We start from the raw sequence: 21951 nt of genomic DNA on the forward strand, positions 1-21951 counted from the left end.
CTAATGTTCCACCACACTGGGACCGCGTACGTGATCTAAAACCTTATTAGCAGTTAGCAAATGATTTTGACTTTTGGCATTAGCCGTTTGTTGTAGAAAATATTCCCGTGCTGTTTAAATGTTTTTTTGTGCCGTTTTTAGCTGTATAAGTGGGTGCTCATTCAGTTTGACTAAGTTGTCAATATTAACACCAAGATATTTTGCTCTTGCTTTCAGAGGTATTTCCACTTCCTGTCCGTTGCTTAGATCCTATGTCGTCATTGTGAAGTCTTTTCTGTCTCCATTTGCCATTGTTGATACTGCTCCTTCTGAGATACGATACAGTATTGGATAGAGATGGCATCTGTGCTGCTTACTTTGAACTGGCGCTCTGTTAGCATACTGATCAGTAAATATATTGGTGGTGCGAGCATGTTGTCTTGTATGAGTTTGTATATTAGGTCGTCTATTCAAACGGAGTTAAAGGCGTTTTCCTGATTTAGGAGCGCTGCTCCCACTTGGCTGCCTTTTTTCAGTTATTTGTTGATGTCCGTGATTACTTTTATGATCGCATGAATAGTCGATGAGTTTCTACTGAATCCGAACTGGCATTAAAATACGTTGTTGTGTTGTAGTACGTGCCTGTCGAACATGTCCATTATTGTTACTTCCAATATTTTGCTCATGTTTGGCAGCAGGTTTATTGGTCGGTAGCTGGTTGCTTCTTGTGGATTTTTTCCTTTCTTTAGAACTGGGACAGTTTTCGATTTTTTCCAGGTGATGGGAAAGTAGCTCATGTTTATTGCATTGTTTATTATTATTGTGAGCTTGCTGATAATTATTGGCAGCATGTATTTGAGCACCACTGGCGGTATTTTGTCTGGTCCTGATGAGAGCTTAGTCGGTAGCTTGGAAAGTATGGTTACTGTTCTCTTGGTGTCCGTGAGATATATTTCGTTGTTGAGTTTGAATGTCGGTTGCGTTTGCATTTGATTTTCTTGGACGGTTAACTTGTTCAAAGTAGGCTCTGAGGAGGTTTAATCTGTCGCTTTCGATGCTTGCCGTTGTTGTACCTTTTGTTATTGTTAATGTTCGGTTTTCATCAACGTGTGCTCTTGTTAGTAGTGGGCCATTTTCGTCCACTGTTAGGTTGCTGATTTGTATTTTTGGTTTTTTTCTTAGTAGTGCGTTGATTCTCGGGAAGAAGTTTTCGGGTCACTTGTGGCTCATTTTGTCGAGTAAGCTTCGCCAGTACTTGTCGACTGCTTTGTTGAATATTGTTTTTAACTGGTTATTAATTTCTTTAATTTCTTTTTTCGTGTTTAGTATTGCTTGATGTGTGTTAGGATGGTTGATCTTCCAGAGTTAATTGAGGAGTGTTATCAGCTTTAATTCTTTTTCATGTAGTGATTTCATTCTGCTGTCTACTATATCGATGAATCTATCTCGTGGCTTGTGGTGTGGTGTTGTTGCTTCTATTCCTTGATTGATTTGTTGTGTGATTTCGTCGATGCATTGATCTCTTTCCTTGTTTGTCAGATTTCTGTCGTCGGGAGGTTGGTTTGTGTGTGCCTTGTGTAAGTGTCTGGCTAGTTTCTTCCAGTTGGTTTTTTTGTAGTAATATGTTGTCTATTGGCATTGTGACTTCAATCTTTATTAGGATACCCTATCAAAAATACTCTTGAGGGATTGCATGGGAATCCATAGGAATCCATATAGAAAAGTACGGAATTATGTAAGAATCCATAGGAATTGATATAGAAGTGGATGGATTTATATAAGAATCCACGTAGAAAATCATAGGTATCTAGATTTCCTATATGAGAAATTGTGAGTACCTGGATACTCATATAGGAAATTGGCATAAGAACTTGTATAGATGGATTTTTTTGCGGAAAATTATTATAGAAATTTTGGTTTCCATCTAAGTAATTTCTATAGAATCCGAGCGATCTGAATTTTTATGTCTATTGCTTATTGGTATGTGTATAGAAATAAATGAACAGATTACTATTCTATTGGCAGGAAATCTTTCAACAAATAATTGAGTGATTGATGATCTTTATATCAGTCTTTGTAATAAGTTATTGATTTATTAATTAACTCAAGAAGTGTTAAATCCCTGATTAGAAAATACGATTCATGACGATTAAAATTGTGTTAATCGTTGTAAATCGTTTGGAATCGTCAATTGATGATTGCGAACGATTAAATTTTTAATCGTTTTAAATCATTACGAATCGTCAATTGATAATTTTAGAGGATTAATAACGATTAACTTTTTAATCGTTTTAAATCGTCATGAATCGTCTTTAATCTTCATGCGTAACCCGACATTGCAATATCATTTTATGATTAAAGACGATTTAAAATTTTTAATCGTCATAAATCGTCTTTAATCCTAAAATAATATTACAATTTCTGGTTCCGCATGAAGATTAAAAAAATTTATGACGATTCGTAATTTTAATCGTGATTAATCGTTTTTAATCGTAAAATAATAAATCGTCTTTTGGAGATTAGAGACGAGTAAATGTGAAAAATCATGACGATTGAAGACGATTAATGATGATTGAATTTTTGACCGTCACCGATTGTATTTTCTAGCTAGGGATCTTTAGAGAAATTACAAATAATTTTCATAAAACACTAAATTAGGAATCGTACAAAGGCATTATACTCCAGGAAAGTTTATAAAAACGCATATGCTGCTTATGATATTTGTATCAATATGGTGACGTTTTATGTAAATTTTTCCGTTTTATAATTTATACAAGATTTCGATATGGACTTTGACAAAGTGCATCAGATTTCAATGAGACTGCAATACTAGATTTCCCATATGAATTTAGCATGTTGTGGATTTCGTAAAAACCCGTATAGAAATCTACGCTGGATTCCCATATGGATGTTTTTGATAGAGATAACAACATCGTCTCAAGTCATACTCTGATATATATAAACTAAATGTAGATTGAACACAATTATGACAGTAATAGATTAGAATTCATATAATTACTTATTTATAGAATTCATAAATACCCATTTACCGTAACTTACGGTGGAATTACCGTAATTTGCGGCGTATTTACCGTAATATACGGTGATTTTACCGCGATATACGGCGATTTGTACCGTAATGTACGGCCATCTACCGTGAAATACGGTAATCCGCCGTAAATTATGGTAATTCGGTAATCCACCCGAATTTTTACTGTAGGTTTACCGTATTCTACGGTAAAAATGCCGTAGAGTACGGTAAATCTACCGTGATTTACGGTAAATTCACTGCGATTTACGGGAAACCCACCGTAATTTACCATTTCCTCGTAAATTACAGTACAATCACCCGAATTTTACGGTATATTTGCGGTAAAATACCGAAAATTAACGGTAAATCAGGTATGCTAGGGAAATTATGAGCTTGTATAAGAATAAATAAAAAAAATTAATAGGTAAATTAAAATTTTTTAAAACCATCAAAATATAACTATTCACAAATTGATCGACATTTTTCAATGTATTATAATTGAATAATTTGTTTTTATGTGTTTTTAAAAATAATTTCCAAATTATTAAGTGAAATATATTTTCTTGGATGAAATGCATGACGAAATTTCTAAAATGTATTGATCTGGAACGAATAAATGCTTTATTATTTATTACATCAGGATGTACTTGATAAATTTCTTAAAAAAATAAAAATTAAAGAGTGGTATGCTTACCAATCGTTTATATTTTGTTGTTTTAACATCTTTTATTCATAACTGAATGTACAAGCTGATGTATCTTCGCCGGAAAAACCTATATTAATTAATGAATATTAAATTTAAATGTTGTATTTTTATACACGTCTTAATTGGAAAATTTGATTGATTTTTATATTTTAAGTGCATTCTATAAATTAATAACCCGTGTAAAAAAGTTCGGGAATTCCAGCGGTGAGGCAGCAGAATTCCTAAGTAATTCATTTTTGTGTCAACATAGGACTACCAGAGGGATTCCGGATAAAAACCGACATGCGATTTTATCGTAATGGATGGTGAGAACTTCAGTCAAAAAAAAATTAATATCAGCTGATCATACATAAATGCAGGAAGATGCAGTTAAGAAAAATAATGTAAAATTTCCCAGATAAAAAGAATGGTTTTATCACGTAACGGATTCCTAGTAAAATCGTAGTGACATCTGGCGAAAAGGTACATGAATAGTAGAAAAATTATTACTGAGGATAGCCGATAAGAAATTTTCAATTCAGTGTCTTGCTGCTAATAATCCATTGGAACCCGATCGATCTTTAAATGAATTGACAGGTATTTAACTTATGCCGGTGTCCTAAAATTTCTTCTTGAACACCGGATAAATTCTAGAGGAATTCTTATAAAGCTCCGGTGAAATTATTGGCAGTAGACTGAATCAAAAATTTAATTTTTCTACTTTAAGGATAAATTACTGAATATTCATGTAATTTTCCGTTAGAAGTCGCCTGGAATTTCACTAGAGTTTTAGAGGAATTCCTCCAGAATTTATCCGGTGATCGCAAAGAAATTTTAGGCCATCGGTATAAATTAAAAACCTGTCAATGTATATAAAGATCAATCGAATTCCGATTAATTATTGTAGTAACAAGCAAGCCGATGAGTCGAAAATTTCCTTTCAGCTATAGCCGGTGGTAAAGCCGCCGTGGAATCACGGTGGATACACCGCGTAATCACAGTGGTAAAATGGAACAAACCCACTGTGTTTCCACCGTGATTCAAATTTGCGAGTATACTCATGTACCTTTTCGCCAGATGTCACTAAGATCTTACTAGGAATCCGATACGTGATAAGACCTTTTTTTTATCTTGGAAATCTTACATTATTTTTCTTAACTGCATCTTGCTGCAATTATGTACGTTCAGCTGATATTACTTTTTTTGACTGAAATTCTCAGCATCCGTTACGATGAAATTGCGTATCTGGTTTTCATGTGGAATTCATCCGGAAGTCCTATTTTGACATAAATCTGAAGTCCTTAGGATTTCTGCTGACTCACCGCCGGAATTCCCGAACTTTTTTACACGGGAATATTGGCTGAAAATATCAAATATTTATTCTTTATTCGTAACAGTTCCGTAAAGTTCTGGAACAAAAAAACAACGTTAGAAAGATGTATGAATTTACAAATTTCATCAATTAAAAATTGACTCATAAATTAATACAGTGCACTTACTATTTAGCTATTCCTTTTGGTGCGGCTAGATTCTTTGTACTGGCCGTAACTCGTTCAGCTTCTTTGAACCGTTCGGTAATTTGATTGCACATATCTTGAATATATATCGTTGCTAATTGTTTAATTAACGTTTCTCGTAAGGTATTCATGTGTAAACGACATTGAATCCACTTATGTTCGAGCGCGATGTGGAAGAGAGTTGTTTTTGTAAATATATACTGGTCGTTATAATACGATGCGATCTCTGCATTGAATAGCTATATTGTGGACTTAATAAAATCCTGAAAAGTTTCAGAAAGTCGAGAAATATACAGCAGCTCTGTGTTACTATTGTTGTATAGAAATTCATAAATCGTTGCTGCTGCTGTGTATAACTTCAGTACTCTCTTCTTCATCATCTAAACATCATAGGTTAAAGTTTTCTAAATCTTTAATGCTTAAAATTGACATTTTGTTAATAATTGGTTCACTACCAACTTGTTGTGTTGTGCAATTATTAAAATCTGGGAAAAATTTTACCATATCTTCCGTATCTTCTAAATGAAGTGTTGGTAGTGTATCCAAGTCTAGCTCAGCAGAATTATTTTTCGTCAGAAAAACTGTCAGATTGTGTTAAATCGCTCTGCCGGCAACCCGTGTATATTATTTTACTTTTATTATATGACCAATCATACTAATGACAAAGCATAAAACATTTGACTGCCGGCATATGATGAAACAGAGCGGTATTCCACTATCTGACAGTTTTCACTATTTGACCACGACAGATATATATATATATATATATATATATATATATATATATATATATATATATATATATATATATATATAAGTTACCATAAGAATGGAAAATAATTATTGTCGATATTAAAAAGTTTAGTATAGATGGATGACGTTATGTCAGTCAGCTTACATTATTGGATTTCCAATTCTGACTTCATCACAGTTAAAAGAATTACCACATTGCATTATATTTTGACTGTCGCACCGACGAACAGCAGAACAACAGTAGTTTTTGTTCGTTCTTCAGCTAAGACATGATATACGAACAATAATGAATAGGATTGTACTGTTATGAATTCCAAGTAGCCAACATCACATTATTATTATAAAAAATAATAACATTGAAAACAGTTTCATTGTACACTACTTGCACTGAGTCTATCTCTGAAAATACCTGTCATTGTTAAATGTTAACAATTCATTCAATGTCTGCATAAATTTCAAAAATTTTCAATTATTATTTATTTACTATTAGATTTATATTAATATTTTTTCATTATGTTAAAACACAATTAATACCTGAGTATTATTTTTATTCTGTGAGTGCTATAAATAAACTTATCTGGTGGTCTAAATTACAGTTTTTTGTTCTTTTCAATTAAATCAGACATATACATTTCTCAGTGAAGAGCATATAGAAATGTATGTATATATTCGCTCGAGTGAAAAAATTTAGCCTCATTTGAATGTTTATCACTCTATAAAGCCTCCATTAACCCACTACAAGCTTTTCTGAACGTAATTAAACTTTTTTCGTTTTATTTAATTTTAATTGCTTTAAGGAGGGGGGAGGTTAATTTGTACAAAGAAAGACATCTTTTTGAGAATTGTTTGTTACGACAATACGGCTACAAATGAACATTAAATATAACTGACACCAGGCAGAAACATTTGTGTTTCATCCCAAGGGAAGAAACACGCACGTTTCTACCCGCTGTATGAAGGTATTTTTGAATTACGAATTCGCTAGCAGTTGTTTGCAGCATAAGCTTGAAATTAGCTTGTTTCAACGGGCTGTAAAGACACTGAAACTTCAAGTTTCGATGCTGGTACCATGAAAACATTTATAAGCGAATTTTATCGGTTTACCTCACACTGACAAAATTTGCAGTACATTAGAATAATTTTTTAATGATTTTGGAAATTTAAATATACTCGAGAACTTTTTAGATTATCATAAAAACTTATAGAACAATCCAGAATATTCTAGACCAATTAGAATCAATTTATGAGATTTAAGTTAACTAAGTAGAATTCAAAGCTTCCCAAACGATTCTAAAAATTTTCAGACCTATCCAGAACATTCTAGGTTGATTAAAATAATTATTGAGTGATTTTGAAGATTACAAATATTTTAAAATTATCCAAATCATGTTAGAAATTTTTAGAACAATCCAAAACATTCTAGACTGATAAAAATTATTTTTAATAATTTTAAGTATTTCGATACATTGCAAAACTTCCCAGATTATTCTTGAAAGTTTGAGAACAATCTAGACCATTTTAGTCATATGTTTTTGTTGTGTAATTAAAAAATTTGAAAATATCGTAGAATATTCTAGAAAATTTTGGAAAAATCTGAAATAATCTTGAAAAGTTCTCGACATTCAACAAAGTCACTCATAAACACACTAAACGACATTCAGCACAATCTCGAGTTTATGTGAGCCGTACAATGTTTGAGAAAAGAATAAAAGTATCCCGTCACACATTTTGAGTACCCACATCCACCCACCGTAACCAAACTTCCTTACTTGCAAGAGCAGAGCTAGAGCTATCTACCACTGCAACAATGAGTGGATGGCAGTTGGTGGCTATGGAGAAAAGGCTGGACATACAAACATACACTTCTTTTATATATATATATATATATATATATATATATATATATATATATATATATATATATATATTGGGGTGGGTAAAAAAAAATCAACTATTTTTTTTTTACAAGGGTAACTGACCAGCCGCGGAAAATTATAATTTTCCTTGATGATAAATTAATTTTTCCCCCTTACAAAATTTTGAATTTTTTCTTAAATACTCGTTGCAAATAAGATATCAAATTTTCAAAAACGTCGCTTTTTTTTTTAGCTTTTCGGTCATGACTTCTTCAAAAATCGTTCAAATTTGACTTTTTAACTTCCCGCTAAGAAAATCGACGATTTTCAAAAATTTTGGGAAGTTATTGTTTTCACCCCGATTTTCGAAAATCGAGTTTTCATCAGATGTCGACGTTTTGAGGTCCTAGGAAGCTATTCTGACTATTTTCAGAATGATGTCCGAGTGTGTGTATGTATGTGTGTGTGTGTGTATGTATGTAAACTCTTTGTAACTTTTGAACCAATGAATCGATTTGGATGGTTGAGGTGGCAATCGGAAGAGCTTATTGGCTATCAACTTTCCTGAAAATTTCAGATTATTTGATCGAATAGACTCGAAAATATTTGCGAATTAAAAAAATTTTTTTTTAGTCTTTTATTGATTTCTCAAAAACGACTCACACGATCGACTTAAAAATCTAATCAGCTCTAGTACTCAATAAAACGCGTCGATTGCCACCTCAAACATCAAAATCAGTTAATTTGTTCGAGAGTTATCGCGGGAGAAAGAAATGGTGGAAAACGGTTTTTTCTAAATATTTTCGAAACGACTGACACGATCGATTTCAAATTTTAATCAGCTCTAGAATTCAATAAAACGCGCCGATTGCCACGTCAACTATCAAAATCGATTGATTAGTTCAAAAGATATCGGCGTTGAAAAGTTAAAAAAATAACATTTTATGTTATTTTTTCCGGATAAATCATAATATAACGTACTAAAATGTGCCTGATATCATACCAACTCATCTTTTTTATAGTTTCTTTTGATCATATAATGTCATCGAACTTGGTTTTTAGTTTAAATCATATTATCAACAAAAAAATCGATAAAACGTAGTTTTTAATATTTTTATCGGATATTTCATATTTTATTGTTTCTTACATGAGTCAAAACTTACTTAAATCTTGATTTTGATCCCCGACATTGATTTCCGCCTCAATACACTTATTTTACTGAACATAATCAGGAACTCAATTTTAAAAACCGCTTCATTGATGATTTTCGATTCTCAAATTTTCAAACTTCAGCATAACAGGTAACTTGTTAGAGCTTGAAAAGATCGTAAAAAAACAATTGCATGTGATAGCATTTTCGAGCTCGAAGAGCTCGAAAATAAATCTACACTATTGTTTTCGAGTTCTTTGAGGTCGAAAACAGCGGGAAGTTTTGGGGCTGGCCCGCAGGGTCAACCGACGCCCAGATTTTTTTTTTAATTTTCATTTTCAAATGTCCGTTATAGGAAAAAATACAAAAGTATTATTTTAAGTGTTTTTGATAAAGATGTTTGAATTTTTAATTTTAAATCAAGTTTTAAAAAATGTTTATATCCTTCGAATTCTCAAAATTTTTTGTTTTAAACTTCTATTTATACCTCAATTTTTAGGCCTGATCCAGTGATAGGATCTCCATAACTACTATTTATTTTTGATTTTTTAATATTAAAAAAATTTTTTTATCTGTAAATCATGTCACGTGCTGATTTTCGACATTGTACACTTTATTTTGATCATTCTAAATAAATTACTATACTATATTTATTGTAATTGAGTATTTAAAGTCAACAAATAAAAATTAACTTTACATGTAAATAATTATTACTTTCGTTTTTATTTATTTTTTTGTTCTCTTAAAAATTTTACATAATCGGTTATTTTGTGAAGCAGAGTAGCCTTCAACTAATGCTGTGTAAAAATTTGTATGAATGGGCATCGTATCCGATGAGTCTACCGAGTATTGATATTAAATTTTCACCTGAGAAAGACCATTAAAATACGAAAGAAAAATTAGACTTTCGATACAGCTAAATCCATTTAAAAACGAAAATTTAAAAAAACAGTCAAATTTGAACCGTTTTTGAAGAAGTTATGACCAAAAATCTAATTAAAAGCAATTTTTTGAAAATTCGATATTTCTTAAACAAGTATTCAAAAAAGTTTCAAAATTTATCAGGACGGCTATTTTAAGGGGTACTAAAACACATATCACATAATTGAGAAAAAAAAAAAAAATTTTCAGACCGTCTGATTTGGCGTGGAACGTTCCGTATAAATACACTGTAATTCCTTTTATGGACACTTTTAACTTTCAGAGAACTAAAAATCATGTTTCTTATTATGTTGATCTCGATAACTTTCCAACACTAATTATAAAAAATATTTTATTAGTTTCAGTAATTCATGTTAATGCTAATTATAAATTCATTATTGAAAGTATTGACCATTTTCAATGATGGCCCAGGAAAAAAATTTAAATATGATCATATATCTTACAAGATCGACTTACACAAATCATATAAAATTATATGAAGTTTTATATCATCATCTAAAATTTTGTATAATTGATATAATCATACTCAAAAGTTGGAACTGAAGTGTATGTTACTTTGTAGCATGATTTTATTGTTAATAAATTAGTCGAATAAATTATTAAGCGCATATTAATTTTTTTATTCATGAAAAATTATATGCTGTCACTTGGGCTCGATCCTGGATCCTTCTACCTATGAGTCGAAAATTAGCAAAACATTTACTCGCATGCATGATGAAGGATAATGGGTTTCAGACCTGGACGTATTCTTTTAATTTCAAAAGCCTATAAATTTAAATTATGTTTAGTTTATTTTTCGCGAAGTTAATTCCATATTTTTTATTTCAGGAGTTTTTATTGGCAATTGATGTAACATCCAGTGGTACGCCTGAAGAAAAGTTAAAATGGGCATTTCGCATGTATGATGTCGATGGAAACGGCGTTATCGATATTCAAGAAATGACTAAAATTGTTCAGGTACTGTATATAAATATAATAGATTTTAAAAAATCATATCATGATGCCCATCACGTGTAACAATCTGAATTTATACTTTACACTGTGGAAATTTTCTATTAAAAATTACTATGGGCGCATGCTATAGGCAAACTATACCGAACTTATCCACAATTTTAAAATGCAACTAATACAAAATCATATTTCACTTATAAATTTTCACCAGGAACCATTGTAAATTCCGATATACAACAATTTGATAAATATCAAAACAATTTTTTACTATAAAAAAGAATAAAAATTATTAGTGTAACCTGTGATTTTCACTAAAGTACCATAGTAAAATCTTTTACAGGTTAAAACTAACCCTGAAAATTAATTTTATTTTACAATGTTCCCATAGTAAAATGAAACGAATCAAACTCTAGTGAGTTGGATCCGATTCTAAATTACTATGGTACATTTAAAATTTTTAAATATACCCATATTAAACGTATGCTTGCTAGATATAAGTATATATAATTATATCTGCTCAGATCCAACTATATATAAGCAGATGTAAAAATTGATATCCATGCAGATATGCTTATATCCAAGCATATACAAGCATATATAGTTATATCTGCTCAGACTTAACTGTATGTATTTGGGTATATAGATGCAAAAATAATTCATATCCAAGCAGATATGAGGTAAATGAACAGCTTGGTGTTGGAAATTCACCGCTCTACAAAAAAAAATCTCTTTATTTTTTTTGATAAACTCAACCGTTTAAGAGATATTTAAGCTCGAAATAAAAGAAATTTTTTATATCATCAGAGCAAAATTTTGAGTTGATTTGTGAAACTTTTCTGTTAACTTCAAGCTTAAATATCTCTTTAACGGTTGAATTTATCAGAAAAATAAAAGATATCTTTTTTTTTTAGAGCCGTAAATTTCCGACAAAACTCTGTTAAAAGCCTAAGTAAATATCTTTTTGTTGAAGAGTTCTAGAATTTCAATCGAAAAATATTATTTTTTAAATTTATCAACTTTGAGCTTCGATATCACTTAAATGGTTGGATTTACGAAAAAGTGTAAAAAACCTTTTTTGAAGAGCGATGAATTTCCTTTAAGAAAGTACACAGTGCTTAATTTTACGTCTAGGTGTTAGAGAGTTATAAAATTTAAACAAAAACCCAAATTTTTTTAAACAAATCAAACTTTGACCTTCAATATCTCTTAAAGAGTTGGACTCACGAAAAAAACATAAGAGACCTTTTTTGAAGAGCGGAAAATTTCCTACATAATTATATATTAGTCATTGCTTTGCACTCATTTTTAAGCAAGTAATAAAATTTTTCTCATTGTTCTAAATTGAGAATGTATCATTACTTAGGCACGGTTAAACAGTATTAGAATAAATTTTTTTATTTTTTTTTTATCATTTTTGGATCAAAAATAAATGATTTTTACATGGCCAAGTAAAAAAATTTAATTTGGTAAACAACGGACACCCTAATATATAGTCATATTTTGTCAGATCCAATAATATTTAAATACAAGTAAGGCTCCTGAATCGTCGAAATGTCGGGGTTCTACTGCGAATCAGACATTTAATACAGTGTTTTTTTTTTGTCTAATCATACACGAATATCTGAGCAATATACAAAAATTACAAAAATTTTTTTTTCTCACTGATTTTGATATACATACGTGATTTAAATCAAACACTTGATATTGTAATGAATAATTAAAATAAATCAGTTTGATCAATGTTTCTAAAGTATTCTTCTACTTTTTTTACTTAAATATCAATTGACTTTTGATATATGTTATACATAGGTTCATCAAAAGCTTTAAGAGGTAATAGCAATAAGATCCAAGATGTGAGTAGATATTGTTTTTAGAATGGTCTGAAGTGTAGTATATTTATACATGTATTCATGAGAATGTAGTGAAACTTCTTTAGATATATGTGCTTAAATCTTTGTAGATTTCTTTAAAGTTTGACATTTACGCAGATCTGCTTGGATACACTTATACATTCGTGGATTTAGTGAGATCTGTTTGGATCTCTTTTGATATTTTAAGATCTGTTTGTATATACTTAGATATAGTGAGATCTCTTTAGATATTGCCAGATTTGTTTGGATCCGCTTGGATCGCGCCAAAATTTAGATCCAAGCATATCTGACTGTATGGATCCAATCATATATGCTTGGATTTAAACATCTTTTATCGGGTAGTAATTAAATGCAAGGCATAATTTTTGAAAAAAATTTTTATTTTTATTTTTTAAATTGTCGCCCTAACTTAGTTAACTATGGTACTTTCTATTTTTTTTTTCATGTGCTGTAGCCAACCTCACTTATCATTAAAATTACAATGTGTCATTGTAAAATATAGTAGTGAGTAAATAAGATTCACCAATAATATGCACCAAAGTAAAACGTGATGCCCATGAAAAGTAAAAAATAATGGAAAATTTTCACAGTGTACCCACAAACCCTATTTCAGTGTAAAATTTTTTTCAAATCGTCATAAAATTTTGTTGGATATTGAAATTGCTGAAAGTAATAGATTAAAAAATTATTCAAAGTAGTGCTGTATAATTTGGCCCACTAAACCGGCCATAGTTTAACCAAGTTAATTAGTTCATTGGCCAGCTGGTTAATCAAAATTGACCGGTTAAACCGATTAACTAGTTAATCAGTTAAATTAGTTAAACAGTTAACTGATTAACCAGTTAAATGGTTAATCAGTTAAATAGTAAATTTACATTTTCTTTTATATAAATAATAAATTGTTATTAAATTGTATATTTTCAATATAACTACACTAATATTTATTTATTTTATGTTCTAATTGAGGATAATTATTTATTATGGATATTTATATAACTGAATGATAACTTTTTTATTTTTTAATATAATTTTATGTTACATTGACACAATAATTATGAAGTTATGATTAGTAGCAAGTTACTTATAGTAAGTAAGTTAGTTATGATTAGAAGTAAGTTAGGTATATTTTTCAGTAATGCTTTGATTTTTATACAAAAATATTAACATGTTTGCTGCATGTGGTGATAAATAACTTCTCTTTGCTGAAATTATGTTCCCTGCCGTTGAAAAAACATGTTCAGATGGAGTACTTGTCGACGGAACACATGAATATTTCTTTGCTAATCTAGCAAGAGAAGGGAATTTGTGTCTTTTTGAGCCCCACCAAACGAGAGGATTTTCTGTTTTCGGAATAACTGCTGCCGTTTTATAATTGATAATTTCGATTAAAAATCTGTCATCATCATTTCCATCAAAACTTACACTCCTCTCAAAACTTTGAGAAAGCGTATCAGGATTAAAAAGATAGTCCAGATCTTTTTCTCTTTGGTTGATTTTAGAGCAAGATTGATTAGCAGCCTGGTTATCATCTTCTCTTATTAAGTCTAAGACTTTTTCTTTTATTTCGGAACGATACATTGCTGTCTCTTCTTTTAAATCTTTGTATCTAAGATAAAAATTAAAAAATTTATTAAAAAGCATCATTTGTCATGACGAAATAGGAAACTTTATATTTAGACTTTAATACAGATATGCCTTTGCGCTTCGCGCTCAAGGCAATAATTTATATTAAGATATATAGAAAAATTTCAATAATCATAAATAATCATTACGTTGGGTCCAAGAAACACGCAACCCCAAACAATTCTGGTGATTGTTAAGCTAAAAATTGAGTTTGGAGTTGTTCTTCTAATGTTTCTTTCAAGTTGTAATGTTTATTAAGTAAGAAATTTTATATAATTGAGCGTATAATTGGTCGCACCATAGCAATAGTGGAATAAGTTTCACTACTCATTAAATTTGTAGCTACATTGAATGGTTTTAAAATTTTTACAATATTTTCTAAATATGTCGAATCACATCTTCTCAAATATAATTTTCTTTGCATTTCCAAAGATGTTTTTGATCTTTGATTCAATACCATTTCAATAGCAACACGTTGCTCTATTACTCGTTCTACTATTAAATATGCAGAATTCCACCGAGTAACACAATAAGTTATCAATCGATGGTTTGGTAGGTTCAGTTCTCTCTGAGCAGTTGCTAAAGCATCAGTTGCAATATTAGAGTGTTTAAAGTGTCCTGCAATGGCACTAACTTTATAAAGACAGTCGTTTCTATTTTTTTCTTTTAAAGCTGTAGCAATAGCACATTGTAAAGTATGTAAGAAACAACGGACACTTTCTGCAAATTTGGGATATTCTGGAGAATCAAGACGTATAGCAGCAACCATATTAGCAGCATCATCATGAACCACCGCAACAATTTTTTCAAAAATATTCCACTCTTTCAATGATGAAGATAAATGCTTACGTATATTAATCGCTGTGTGACTTTCAGTCATTTCCAGAGTGTCTAAAGTTAAAAAACCTAAATTATATAAATTATCAATTGCATGAACAGTTATTGTTAAAAATGTATCGTAACATGTCTAATGCAATCATTTTTACACATGATGCAGTGATTGTTTCAAATTTAGGATTCTAAAAAAATTTATAAGAGGAAAATTAACATTTCGTATTTTGAACTCAAAAATAATATAAATACTTACTTTCCGGGAGTAATAGGTTTTTTTTAGATACTCGCTTTCATTTATTTGAAGTTGCAGAGTCGGAATTTTTATCACTTAAAATAAAAGTGATCAAACAATTAATTTAATGTTTTTTAATATTTAAACAGAAATCCAAAAATTCTTAATTCTATTTGGAAAGTTGTCATAGATTTAAATAAAACAATAATGAAAACAGTTTTACCTAGACTCTGAATCATCTGACTCAAGATCTTCAGTTTGGATGTTAGACTGTACTTTATCTGCATGCTTATTGTTCAAATGATATCTTAACGCAGATATTGTTTTTTTTTTGTATTGTAACGAACTGGACAATATTTACATTGAGCTTCGGTACCGCTCATTGCAGTAAGATGATTCCAAATATATGACATGTCCAATTGATTTATTAAATGAACAAAAATTCAGAACTAAACACACCTCCGACAATTTGAACCATCAATGAATGTAAATATTTAAAAGTAATAGTGGCACTGCCTGTTGTCAGTGGTGAGTTTTGGTACTATGTAAACCGCGCGTAATTTGAAATGGATAAAAAAAATTTTACGTCTTTTATATTATGAGAAATTATTTTAAAAAAATAAAAAAATTATCATTTAGTTTTATAAATATCGGTAACAAATAATTATCCTCAATTAAAACATGAAATAAATAAATATTAGTGTAGTTATATTAAAATATAAGATTTAATAATCATTTATTATTTATATAAAAGAAAATGTAAATTTACTATTTAACCGATTAACCATTTAACTGGTTAATCAGGTAACTGTTTAACTAATCTAACCGATTGACTAGTTAATCGACAAAGTGAGCGATCATCGTTCTTATTATTCGGTTCGTTCGCTCGAATGGATAATACTGAGGCGTATATGGTGGTGTTCAGACGTGTTTCATCCCAAATTGTTGCAGTAACGAGGTAAACCCCTTACTTACAAAAGGGGTACCATTGTCGGTAATAACCGTCTCTACCCTTCCAAAACGCAGCAGAACATGTTCTTCGAAGGCGTTGGCGATCGCGGTGGCTTTTTGTTGACGGAACGGTTGGACTTCTATCTATTTTGTAAACTTGTCTTGAAAAGCTACTAAATAAGACATTCCTCGTGAGGATCGTGGCTTAGGACCTATCACGTCAGCAGCTACTACGGGCCATAGTCTCAGAGCTGGAATTATCTCCATTCGGGCCGACGGTGGCTGCTGTGAGGCCTTGTATACTTGATATTTCACACACTGTCGCACATAGTCAGTGATTTCAACCCTCATGCGTGGCCAATAATATTGACTGGATACGCGGGAAATCGTTTTAGCGATACCGCAATGGCCAGCCACTAAAGCATCATGGTTCTCGCAGAGGATTTGTCTCACCCCCGCTGCTGGACTATACAATTTCCAGACATTGCTTCGGTCTGCATAGTCTAGGCTATGATATCGATGCCGGTGTAGTAAGCCTTCTTTCAGAGAATACGCGGGGTATCTTTGTAGGTCATTCGCGACCCCTTTGACTGTTCGTTCATACCAAGTATCGCCAAGATCCAGAGCTTCGAGCACCAATCCGGTTTCGTGAAGGCCTTCCTCGACGGGATTTGCAGCAGTGCTTCGTGGTAATGCGTCCGCGATTATGGTCTACTTTCCTCTTAGGTATACAACGTCGAAATCGTCTGTTGAAGATACAGGTTCCATCTAGCTATGCGACTACTCAGACTTTCAAACGATCAGAGCCATTTCAGATCGAAAGGTTCCTGAAACAGAAAACAGAATGCTCGCATTGACGCGACATTTCGGTCGTTGCCAATGAGTTAAAATGACGTTTTAATGTATTGACGATGTCATGAGATGATTTTTTATTGGTGGGAGTAAGTAACTCACCAGGTCATCGTAACGGCTCACCGGATACCAATTCATCTGATGTCGTCTATATGTCATCTATTCAAGCGGTGTGTAAGCCAAGTAAAACGGCTGGTAATGTGTCATACCATGACTCTCGGTGACACAAAAGCGCTGATTTAAGCTGGTGGTGTAATCGTTCGATAAGACCATTGGCTTGCGGATGATACGGCGTCTTGCGTAGGTATTTTTTTTATTAAGTTCGATAGTGTTTTCTTTATTAAGATTGATCGGCAAAATCGGTCGCCGAGTTTTGAAATTATGGCTATTTAAGATTTTCACAAATTTTTAGGAAAAGAAATTTTTAACTGTTAAAGTTCATATCACGTTAAGAATGACATTCATAGATTTCTGTAAAAATAAGCTTAAAGCTTGTGTAAAAAGCTTCAATTTTTTACCTTCAACTCAAAGTTATGACTATTTATCATCCCTGAATAAACAAAACGATTAGTGAGGATTAAAGACGATAAAAAATTTAATCAGCATTGATCGTCTTTAATCGTCATAATCCTCATGGTTTTTCAAATTTAATCGTCTCTAATCCTCGAATGATGATTTATTATTTTACAATAAAAAACGATCAATGAGGATTAAAAATTTCGAATGCTTACGAATCGACTCTAATTTTGATTCGGAACCAGAAATTGCAATATTATTTTTGATTTAAAATGATTCATGAGAATTAAAAATTTTTAATCCTCATAAATCGTCCTTAATCGCAAAATAATATAAAGCAATTTATGGTCCTGCATGAAGATTAAAAACGATTAAATCAATCGTTTTTAATCCTCTTTAATCATCAATTGACAATTCGTGACGATTTTAAATGATTAAAACAGTTTCAATCCTCACGAATCCTTAAAATACAGAACTTTCGCAATTACTGTACCAGTGAAAACAATAAAATAAATTAGGAACACTCATATAAAAATAATCGTCCTCCCTTGTTGAAGGAAACGATTCAAAACGAATCGCAAGAAAAAAAAAATTAAATACTTTCTAATGCTTCTGGATACTTTGAATGCTTTTGAATCGCCCTTTTTATAGGCATTTTACATAGTAAATGTTTTCGAATCATTTCTTTTAATCAGGGTTTATATAATGAACTCTAATCATTATTATAAACTTTATTTAGAACTATGATTAAATCAGTATAAAATACTATTGCTTGTATAATTCAACTTCGTTTTAGGGAATGTAAACTTTCCCGCTCAATTATTAGTTAATTCAGTCACAACAAGATGACACTGCATCAGCCGCTTCGTTATTGTGATTGTTGGTCATTTTATTGGTGACATTAACTTCCTGCATTTCTTCACTGCTGCTATTGATATTAGCTTTATCATCATCATCATTGTCATTATCATCATCGTCATCATCATCAGTAGTAGTTATAGTAGTACTAGTAGCAGTAGAAGCAGTAGAAGCATTATTTGATGGAATCCCGGGGGTTGAAGTACCAGCAGCTACAAAAGCTTCGTCAAAATAAACTGATTTGTTAAAAGCCAGATTCCAGTTTTCTTGAAGCCATTTTTGATGGTTTCAGGTTTCGCAGCAGATTTAAAAGCTTCACTATAAATTCGAGGTATATCATTGGCTGTTACGATCCAAATTTTGTGTGTGGGTCATGTGTCCATCTCAGACTAACAAAACAGGTTTTTGTTCTGTCGATTGGACAATTTTAATGAACCAAACAAACCGTTTGAAAAATATCTCACACGTTACCCAACCACTAGAACGACATTGTGCTCAGCAATCATCAATAAGTATTTCAGATAATCGAGAGGGTAATTTCTTCCGAGGAAGTACAAACACAAGAGGTAAATAAGTTCCAGCAGCCGATACGCATATCTCTGTCGTAACCAACTGTCCTCGTTCCGCCAAAGTTAAAACACTAATTTGCTTATTTCCTTTGGTGATATAATCTTTGATTGATGCTTAGAAACTTTTGTAACTCCGGTCTCATCAACATTAAAAATTCGGTCAGGTGTTAATTTATATTTAATTACTGATTCTAATAGATCATAAAAATTGTTAGTTGCAATTTTATTAAAACCAATAGCTCGATATTTAGATGTTGATTGTGGCTTGCGTATTGATAATTTTTTTGGATGACGCTTGAGAAAACCTCGATACCAGTCATATCCCGCCATGCCATTTTGAAAAGGATGTTCAATTCCATTTTTTTGAGCTAGTTGATGTGCAAGTATACATAGCTCTTTGGTAGTTAAACCAGACAACCGCTTTTTCTGCTCTTTCAAATATTTTACCAAATCTTCCTCTTGTTTCGGACTGAAAACAGTCTGATATCTTTCTAAACTTATCATTGAAAAATAAAAATATTCATTAATTAAAAATGAACATTTTATTAATAGATTAAAGTTCTAAGAACAGCAGTAATTTATTTCGCTACCTTTTTCAATACTACATTCTAAGTTAGAATTAACTTTCTAAATTTTTATTCTTCGTTGTAGACTTGACCGTGGAACGTTGTAAGCTTTAGCAGCAGCTATGAGGCCTAAATTACCACTTACAACTTCAGTAATAGCTTTCGCCATGGACAGTTCATTCTATTTTTGATGTCCATCTTTTTTTTATAATTTCTCACCATCTTCAATAAATGAGAGTAATAGTAATATTTTTTATCAACTACATATCAGTAATGCACTTGCTCAACTTTTCAATGTTTACTAAACAGGATTCAACATGCACTTAAATAAACTTAAAAAAATTAAAGCAAATGAAACACAATTTTATAGCAAAATTTTTTGAGGGGACCCACTTTGCCCCATATTTTAAAATTCGTAATTTATTATGAACACAGCTTATTCATAACATATTTGAAGTGAAGAATTTAAAAAAAAAGTAAAACGAGCAATAAATTTGTCTTACACAATTTTTTTAGATGGGGGCCCACTTTGCCTCAAATTTTCGATTTTTCAATTTTAATGGACACAGCTTATCAATCCTAAATAACAAAGAAGGGTTTATGAAGTAGTGTAACGAGTACAGAAAAAAAGTAAAGATAATTCCATTTCTAGCTTATGGGGCCCACTTTGCCCCAGCCTCCCCTATTGAGTTTCAAATTAAAAGAACTGTTGCAAGTCACAGATATTGTTGTGAATGTTCTGTTTCAAATGGAAATCTGGTAGTTGTTCCTCAAGATGATCGTATGCAATGCTTTATGTCGAAAAGAATTTTTATTCCGGATGGAAATTGATGTTGCAACGACCATCTAATGAAAAAACACTTTTATGCTGAAGAATTGAATTTATTGAAAGTTTATTCTAATTGTAGTTTTTTAAAATTGTCAGAGAGAAAACTAAAATGATAGAAATCTTGGCTGTTGAATGTGACTCTACACTGATTGATAAAATCGATGATTTTCGTATACCTGATGAACTACATATTTACTGGACTAAGACGTGAAAATATAATCGAGTTTCGAGATTTATTACCAACTATGAGAAATACAGTTTCTCGTACGGTCACTCAAGCTCTTATCGTATTTGTAGTTAAGCTACGTACTGGTAACTCAAACAGATTGATATCAGTGATTTTACAATTGGAGAATGAACAGATGATTTCAAAATATTGTGACCAAATGATACAATCATTCGAGAGGGATGTTTTTCCTCGGTGTTTTGGTTTTCGATCTGTGTCTCAAGATAATGTCCTTCAAAATAATCCATCACTACTTTTAAAAAGTTTGTTGATTGCAGTGATAAGCTTTTCTTGATTTGCGATGGAACGTATACTCGTCACCAAAAGAGCTCGAATAACGCACATCAAAGAAAGTTTTACTTTAGGCAGAAGAAAATACCGCTATGTAAGCCATTTAATATTTGTACGACAAATGGATACATAGTAGATATGTTAGGGCCCTATCATGCCAACATGCATGACGCTACTATAATGAAAGACTATAATGAATATTGTCGGTACTCCTGACGGTATTTGCAATCTACTGGAACCTCGTGATGTTTTTGTTGTTGATCGAGGATTTCGTGATGTTCAGGTGCACTTGGAAGAAGAAGGTTAACAAGTGTTGATACTGGCATTGAGAGGCAAACGAAATCATTTAACAACTGCTGATTCTAATGCGCCAAAATATGGCGCAAAAATTAGTTGAGCAGTCGATGTAGTACACGGAATTCTGAAACAAAAATATCATCTACTTGACCGAAAATTCGACAATAAAATGTTACCCAGAGTCGATAGTTTTTTATATAATTGCAGCATTTCTTGACAATCAGTGCAACAAAGTCTAACTTCTGATGCAGAGTATCTAGATAAAATTCTTGAAATGATAAAATCTCGGAATAATACTGCTCATACATTAGCTGAAGAAGTAGACAAAAATGGTTGGCAGAGATAAAAACTTCCATTTGAGACAATTCTGTCTAGTGATTTGACAGATTTTCCAGAAATGACCGAAAAAGATTTGGAACTTTTAGTGACGGGTTCCTATTAGTATAAGGGCAATATCATATTTAGCAGAGACGATGGATGAATTAGATACTATGAATATTCAGTTTGTCTGAGATAAAACCAATATATTGAAGGCTCAAGTACAATCTCGCCATATTGGTAAAAAGGTTTAC

The 21951-nt window shown here is 31.5% G+C and overlaps 2 protein-coding genes across 8 annotated transcripts in view; both read left to right on the plus strand.

Moving 5' to 3' along the window:
• The window catches only part of LOC103577664 (neuronal calcium sensor 2), a 93544-nt gene that overhangs the window by 67011 nt on the left and 4582 nt on the right, over positions 1 to 21951 (plus strand). For all 7 annotated transcript variants that reach the window (XM_053738837.1, XM_053738838.1, XM_053738836.1 and 4 more), the window contains one exon: positions 10742 to 10870. In XM_053738837.1, the coding sequence (XP_053594812.1) occupies positions 10742 to 10870 (129 nt within the window). The remainder of the gene's footprint in view (positions 1 to 10741; positions 10871 to 21951) is intronic.
• LOC103577665 (neurocalcin homolog) overlaps positions 1 to 21951 on the plus strand; it is a 122470-nt gene that overhangs the window by 66969 nt on the left and 33550 nt on the right. The window lies entirely within an intron of this gene.

The sequence above is a fragment of the Microplitis demolitor genome, chromosome 4 (genome assembly GCF_026212275.2).
Source record: "Microplitis demolitor isolate Queensland-Clemson2020A chromosome 4, iyMicDemo2.1a, whole genome shotgun sequence".
NCBI classification, from domain to species: domain Eukaryota; kingdom Metazoa; phylum Arthropoda; class Insecta; order Hymenoptera; family Braconidae; genus Microplitis; species Microplitis demolitor.